This window comes from Ostrinia furnacalis, unplaced genomic scaffold, assembly GCF_004193835.3.
Source record: "Ostrinia furnacalis isolate ACB-3 unplaced genomic scaffold, ASM419383v2 OfSCF4750, whole genome shotgun sequence".
Classification (NCBI taxonomy): Eukaryota; Metazoa; Arthropoda; class Insecta; order Lepidoptera; family Crambidae; genus Ostrinia; species Ostrinia furnacalis.
Window position 1 is genome coordinate 1 of NW_021134989.1, and position 8,200 is coordinate 8,200.

The 8,200-nt window shown below is 40.5% G+C and overlaps 1 protein-coding gene and 1 non-coding gene across 2 annotated transcripts; one reads left to right on the top strand and one right to left on the bottom strand.

Moving 5' to 3' along the window:
• Positions 1 to 83: 83 nt before the first annotated feature.
• On the bottom strand, positions 84 to 8,195 carry LOC114359953 (DNA polymerase subunit gamma-1, mitochondrial-like; the record flags this gene model as incomplete). The annotated part of the gene is made up of 8 exons (XM_028314498.1): positions 84 to 331; positions 2,480 to 2,660; positions 3,097 to 3,220; positions 5,224 to 5,393; positions 5,906 to 6,036; positions 6,236 to 6,341; positions 7,143 to 7,361; positions 7,671 to 8,195. Coding segments are annotated over 8 exons (1,704 nt in total), but the record flags the coding sequence as incomplete, so codon positions are not given.
• On the top strand, positions 846 to 919 carry TRNAN-GUU (transfer RNA asparagine (anticodon GUU)). Its single transcript has one exon. It is a non-coding gene; the product is annotated as a tRNA-Asn (tRNA).
• Positions 8,196 to 8,200: the final 5 nt, after the last annotated feature.

Consider the following 8,200-nt stretch of genomic DNA (forward strand, 5'->3'; position numbering starts at 1 on the left):
ACTACTGCTAATAGTACTAAACAACGGATATAAACATACATTATGTATATACTTTTTTTTAAAATACATTACATATTATTCACAGATAACACCTCTACAAAAAACAAAAGCAATAAATAATTATTATTTTCTGCATTTCTAAATCCATCACCGACCTTTGACTCCTCATCTTCATCCAATATGAACCCCTCCATGTACTGTTTCTTCAGCGAGTACACGCGGCGGCCTTTGGTGGTGGTGAACATTTTGGCCGCTTTGCTCTTCGCCTCCGATATCGTCATGGTCGGGTTGAATTGCTTCAGCAGTCTTTCGGCGAAGTTTTGACCGGCACCTTTAAGTCATTCATCATCATCGTCTAGAGTCATTTGGTTTCTACTTGGAGGCTCTAAGCTACAGCTAATCATTTGAGATTTAATAGCTTTTTCTATAATATATCTAAACTTTACAATACAAAAGTTGTATTCTTAAAGTAACTTAATCCTATTATCCTACTATGATATTATAAATGTGAAAGTTTATGAGAGGGTGGATGTATGTTTTTACTCTTTCACGCAAAAACGACTATTGTTTACACATCAAATTTACATAATATAGGCTATAATTTATAATGATCTGTGACAAAGATAATTTCACGCGGGCGAAGCCGCGGGTAAAAGCTAGTCTATTTATAATTTTCATATTCATTGTAATTTTTACTATTCCCTTTTGTTCAACATTAAGAATAGAATAAAACCACCTGAATAAATACATAATTAAGTAGATAGTGTTATCTTTCGACTCATGCCTACCGCATAGGGTATACAAATACATATTATCTGTCTCATAATTTGAAACAGTCACGTATCGCCTTCGTGGCGCAATCGGTTAGCGCGTTCGGCTGTTAACCGAAAGGTTGGTGGTTCGAGTCCACCCGGGGGCGGCCAACTTTTTGGGTTTTGAACTACCGCAGTAAATATTATGTCAATATTGTTTTAAAAAAAATATTTTTAAATAAAATGTGGACTGACTAGATTTTTTTTTATTTTTATTAACTTTTTTTTTTCAGAAAATTTTGAAGTAGGTATGTATGTATGGCTTAACCTCTTTGTTAAAATGTAGTATACCAACACTTTTTTCTTTTTCAAAACTAGCAAAATACTGTCGTTTTTGGACTCGTAAATTCTTAGTTTAGTCTATTTCATCATAATTTTATTTAATGCCTGCCTACCACTGGACACAAGCCAAGGAACGCTCAGTCAAATGATTTCCCATTTTCCTCCAGCCACTATAAAATTCACATTCTAAACGTGTAGATAAGTCTTTTTCAGAGCATTTATAAATGCTTGCCATACCACCACATCCAGAAAACAATATCAGTCTATTTCTAGGCCAGTTTTATCAACATCTTTTGTAGTTTTCTCTTCAAGCATCTTGATACGTGTCTCTTAAAATCACACTTAATATTTTTATGAATTTCTTTGTAAATCATCAGATCATCTGGACATGCGGATGCTTGATTAGAAGTATAATAATAACCACGTAATGAAATTACTGTAACAATATTATACGACATTATACCTATATAATTACAAAATAAGCATTCGTGTAGTAAGGGCTTGTTACAAATGAAAGACACTGTAACCCAAGTATTACAATTTAAAAAAATCTCTAGTCCCACTGGAACCATCGTGTGAGTAATATGTCCCATACACCGGCGAGGCGCGGCCCGCTGCCGGGCCCTGGCTCGAAGGCACACGCGCCCCCATATCAGAGTTCTGCTAAGCTTTCTTTTAATTGCGTCGCATTTATAATGTTGTGTAGTGAATAATAAACATTTGCATTCTGTTCTTATAATGTCTTGGCTACAGAAACTAGAAGCGCTCAATTACCCTGTATCCTGAAATAAGGCTTGCAGTAAACGAAGGGTGCATATTGTTTATATTTGATATTACTACTATAGCTTTGTACATTGTTTCTGATAAGCGATGGGAACTGTGTCTATCTAATAATAAAAATAAAATTATTTACACGATTTTGTGAAGGTCGCGGGAAAGACCTGTATGCGGGCAGTGCAGGACTGGCCGTTGTAGAAATCCTTGTGAGAGGTCTTTGTCCAATCCAATAGACGTCATTTGGCTGAAATGAACGAACAAAATAATGTAATCTCTGTTTATTTACCATATATTCTGGCGTAGTTGATGACCTTGGCGTGGTCGCGCGATATGGCGGCGGCAGCGGCGGTCAGTGAGTGCAGGTCTGTCTTAGTAGACTTGTCTCCGGCTAGCACGGCCCAGCCGAAGGCGGTACCTCCGCAAAGGCCAAGCGATCTGTCCCCGAACAATGCTGCTATCCAAAGTTCCTATATTTGTGGTACACGCCGTATATCCTTGCGTAGTAGATGACCTTAGCGTGATCTTCGCAGACTTTTCTCCAGCTAGCACGGCCTAGACAAACAGCGTTGCTATCCAGAGCTCCTGTATGTATTGTGGATAGTTCTTACCGTATATCCTCGCGTAGTTGATGACCTTGGCGTGGTCGCGCGAGATAGCGGCAGCGGCGGCGGTCAGCGAGTGCAGGTCGGTCTTCGTAGACTTGTCTCCGGCTAGCACGGCCCAGCCGAAGGCGGTCCCTCCGCACAGGCCTAGCGAACTGTCCCCGAGTAATGCTGCTATCCAGAGCTCCTGTTATAGGAATAATTTAGACTGAGAAATGATGAATATTGTCTTTTCTATCAATACAGAATCTCACAAAACTATAATTTCACACTCCACTTGCTCACAAAAAACATAAGTAATATTTTAGCATTTAAAACTACTAGACTAGGCAATTTTCCCGTTCTCTTCTACATTTCGAAATTGCGAAGCGTTGAACAATTGTTTAAAAAGATATTTCTAAACTAAACGTCACTTTAAACAAGTATTCAACGCATGTGTACCTTTTGTTAGGGGAGTATGTGTGGCTAGGAACCAGAACCGCGGATCCTTGCGAAAGGTTAAGTAAATCCTTTTACCCGCGCAATTTTTAGTGTGAGTATCTAGTTAAAGTGCATGAAAAACATATTTAGACAATTTCATTGCACTTTAAACCTTATTGCAGCGAAATAAGTTCCACCAATACCTGCGAGTCGACATCAGCGCCTACAAACTTGTGTCCCGGAGGCGCCTGCACCATGGCACGCAGTTCGGAGCCCACGCGCTCCGCCTGCGCGTTGCTCGCCGTCATCCACGTCGGCTCGCTCGCTCTGTTAAAGAGAGGCTAGCTACAGATCCATTAAGAACTAAGTAAACTTTGTTTACTATAAAACTAAGCATTGGAGTGGTTCGCTTCTTTTCATGCATCAATGCTTACTCCAGCGCCGACATTATGCGACGGTTTGTCGTTTTTATGTGGTTTGTGATATAGTATATACAATGTATGAGTTGTGCTGCGCAGTGTCACACGAGTACGGCCGAACGTTATGACTGACGGTCTTCATTCACGCACTCCAATTGCCAAATTGCAATTTGAATACAGTTGCCAAACCACGCCTCAATTAAACTGTACATTGATTGCAATTGGACTGCACGACCGGATGGCATTTTCTCTGTTATCATGCCGAGTCGCCTGTCTAGACTCACCCGGCTCTCCTTGGCATCATACTACAACTCTTACCTTCTAGTAAGCGTCCCACACATAACCACTTGCGGCACAATGGCTCCGCCTTAGTTGAGCCGGCAGCAGTTCTTGTGGCAACCATACCACTTGCTGGCTCATGATAGGCTCGCGGTTCCGCCAGTACATGATACTACACTTCACGTCTATTAAAAGTCCTGCAGAACCCTAAATAACATCGTACAGCCGTGTGCCAATCAGTTGAGCCACCTATGGCTCATCTGGAAGTTCCACAATATCTTTTGTCAATGCCACTATTTATAGCCTGACCAGGAACATAAAAACCCTGGCATAGAGGCGCGTCAATTGCATTTGATAGTGCAACACTGGGTACAGTACAGTCGTACCTGTATTAAATTAATAGGCTAACTTTATGTATCAAGATTCAGGATTATGGGCTAATTTAATATTTTCACAAATTAACAAAAAATATTATAAAACAGGTAAACTGGTTTAAATAAATTTAATGAAACCATCAATCGAGCAAGTAGGATTTTATTATTATTCATCAATAATCAAATTCTAAACTTGAATATTCAACTACAATGTCTGCTCATGAACGCTTCAAACTCGGTACTTCTTTCCCAATTCCATAAAATTCAACACTTACAAAGTTACAAAAAACTTTAAAATAGGTAGTTGAAACAAACCACAGCTAATTTTCATAGTTGACTGTACTATACGATAAACATGTCAGTCAATTTGACAACCTTTGTCGGAAACATTATTCAATGAAAATATTGTCCGAACCCTTAGTATTTCTCTTCGACAAATACTTTAACACATNGGCTATACCTTCTAGTAAGCGTCCCACACACGACCACTTGCGGCACAATGGCTCCGTACTGCCGCGTGCCTCTCAGTTGAGCCGGCAGCAGTTCTTGTGGCAGCCACACCACTTGCTGGCTCATGATACGCTCGCGGTTGTTCCGCCAGTGCATCATACTACACTTTATCGTCTATTAAACGTCCTGTAGAAAACCTTAAATGACACCGTACAGCCATGTGCCAATAATTTGAGCCACCAACGGCTCTTCTGTCAATGCCACTACTTACCTTCTAGTAAGCGTCCCACACGACCACTTGTGGCACAATGGCTCCGTACTGCCGCGTGCCTCTCAGTTGAGCCGGCAGCAGTTCTTGTGGCAGCCACACCACTTGCTGGCTCATGATACGCTCGCGGTTCCGCCAGTACATCATAGGTCACTTCACATCTATTAAACGTCCTGTAGAAAACCCTAAATGACACCATACAGCCATGTGCCAATCAGTTGAGCCACCTATGGCTCATCTGGAAGTTCCACAATATCTTTTGTCAATGCCACTATTTACCTTCTAGTAAGCGTCCCACACACGACCACTTGCGGCACAATGGCTCCGTACTGCCGCGTGCCTCTCAGTTGAGCCGGCAGCAGTTCTTGTGGTAGCCACACCACTTGCTGGCTCATGATACGCTCGCGGTTGTTCCGCCAGTGCATCATACTACACTTTATCGTCTATTAAACGTCCTGTAGAAAACCCTAAATGACACCGTACAGCCATGTGCCAATAATTTGAGCCACCAACGGCTCTTCTGTCAATGCCACTACTTACCTTCTAGTAAGCGTCCCACTTACGACCACTTGTGGCACAATGGCTCCGTACTGCCGCGTGCCTCTCAGTTGAGCCGGCAGCAATTCTTGTGGCAACCACACCACTTGCTGGCTCATGATACGCTCGCGGTTGTTCCGCCAGTACGACATCATACGCCCAAAGGTAAGCACCTAAAATGATTTTTTTCTATAGACATATAAAGCTTAACACAGTGGCATTTTATGTACTTACAATAGGGGCGATTTTGCAATGGACTGATGTGCTCTCATCCTACTATCCTACTAATATTATAAATGCAAAAGTTTGGATGTATGTTTGTTACTCTTTCACGCAAAAACTACTGAACGGGTTTTGATGAAACTTTACAGTATTATTGTTTATAACCCAGAATAACATATAGGCTACAATTTATGACTATGTAACAAACGAAATTTCACGCAGGTGGCATCTTATGTTGTTATAATAGGGGCGATTTTGCAATAGACTGATGTGCTCTCATTTGCACACTGCAACCTAATACAAATGGGTAAGAAAACTTTTAAGACTCTTAACAAGTTCATAATTGAAAATAAAAATCTATATCAAGTCAAATGATCATTAAACTAAGATTGATTTATAGAAACAAATTGAAAGCTCCCGACAAGTCACAACATATACATAGTAATGTAGTGTTATGTGGTACCTTTTCCGCCTCGTTCCCTTGTGCAGTCAACACATTCTGACTGAACATATCCAGGAAGTCTTTCGCCAGGGGATTCCCCACTTTGTACTTCGGTCCATCTTTGTGCGGTAGTCGCAAGAAGTGACAGCAACCTGCAAACAAATTATATTATACTTTGCGGTTTAAATATATGCCATTCGAACTGTGACGTCACATCGACGCTCTGGTACGGACGGTACGGTGTGGTAAGTGGAAGAGAGAGTCGCATTCCAGAGGTGCGCAGTTAGCTTAATCGGGTTGTACTGTGACTATTGTACGATGGATTATCACCATGATTGAATAAGTACCTACCTTGTATTTGTACGCCGCACCATACGCCTAAACCATGGTACTGGTTAGCCGCCGCTTGCTCGTCGAATTTCTTCCGAGAATAGTACGCTCGTCTGCCCAAATCCTCCTACAAATAATATTAAACTTTTTAATAACTAAAAAAGTACACAAGTAAACCACAACTGTAATTTCTTCGGACGCTGGTCGGCTGTATTAAGGACAATCTGTTCAGGGGATTCTCAGATGGTTCAAACCAAGTCCAGGTGTGGTTGTGTTCCCAGTCGATGAAGCAGATGGTGTCGTGCCCTCCGTGTCCAAACAACTGCACGCAGGAAGATTTAATGAATGCTACTGACAACGCCACTCTTGTATATGTTACGGTCAAAGTGATAAATGTGAAAATTATGAATAATCGCCAGTTATTATGAATAATTACCGCATGATTTGGTAAATGTGATTAATATGAGGTCATTTATGTGTGTATAAAACTAAATAGGCGGCTTAGGGGTGGCCCAAGGGCCACCCCCGCCGCACCTTAACCTATTTTTCACTTTAAATCAAAGCATTATGTTATAGGCATCATGGAAAAGTAATATTATGCAAGAAACATTCCAAACTCATTATGCCAAATTATATTAATATATGATATCAAAACGTTCAAAAGTTTGGCTTTACACGAGCACATACACAAGATGTTGTTCTTTTTTATAAAATTTGTTAGTACTAAGGTTGAATTATTAAATAATCACTGTTAAATGTGATTAATTTATCACTTTTACCGCGACTGTCGGTAATTATTCATAATAACCGGTTATTATTAATAATTTTCAATTTATCACATTAACCGTAACATATACATATAGTAGAGTTTTGACAGTGTAGGTTTCTTGTCGATATGACAAGAAAAAAAATTCTTTTTAAAACTAACCTCAACAGTCTTTGGTAACAAATGCACATTGGCGTCGATGTCACTCTGCTTACAAAACGCCATAGGACACGCTGCTAACAGTTCTTCTAGAGGCAACAAGGGCTCTCCTTCTGTCTCCTTCTGCGTCCTGCTAAAGGGCACCAGGAAGCCCCACCCTTCTTCTTGAATGTAGTGGAGGGGATACCCTTCCCAGGATAGGCGGAGGAGTTTTGGAGTTATCTGTAAGAAAGAGTAAGTGGGCAAAGAATAGATGAATAAAAATACAAAATTACACAATTATTGAGCAAAGTAAACAGTTTTATATTAAAGAACTTCAAGCTATTTGAAACCGATTGACATAATTACATGAAGGACTTAAAATAGATCCCTGCATGACTCCATGACTATAAACACCACGGGCCGGAAGACGTAGCGTAGGCAGGCCTCCCACTAGGTGGACCGGTCGTTGTGGAAATCTTTGGGGGAGACTTTTGTCCAGCAGTGGACGTCATTTGGCTGAAATGAATAAACATTTTGGGAATAACTTACCTGCATACTAGTAGTAATATTGTTAGCACCTGGAGTCCAATCAGGATCTTTGCCAGGTTTCGTGCAAAGCTTTCTATACCACGCAGGGTAACCAGGCAAGTACGGCCTTCTTACTGGGAGCGACTCTGCCATTGCATACAGATATCCAAACTTTTTACTTAATTCTTTCACACCTTCTATTGTTTCTGATTCTTGTGTGTTTTTTTTAATATAATCTATGTATTCTTCATTTAAAACTTTAAAATCTTTTTCTTTAGGTGAACTTTTAGTCCTTTTTTCAAGATCTTCAACTGTTTCTAATTCAAATGGCGTGTTATCTTTTTTCTTTTTGGCAATCTTTTTTAATTTCAGCTTTTGAGTCGACCAGTCTTGGTCCCACATCCATAGATCTTTCTTATAAGCGTCATTCGCCATCATGTGACAGGCTTCATCCGCCTTTTGGGATAGCAGTTGTCGAGATTCTAATTTCAAGTCTTCGAAGACGGTTTCTGCTGCGTCGATGTATTGAAGCCAGTTGGAGTTCACTGGGA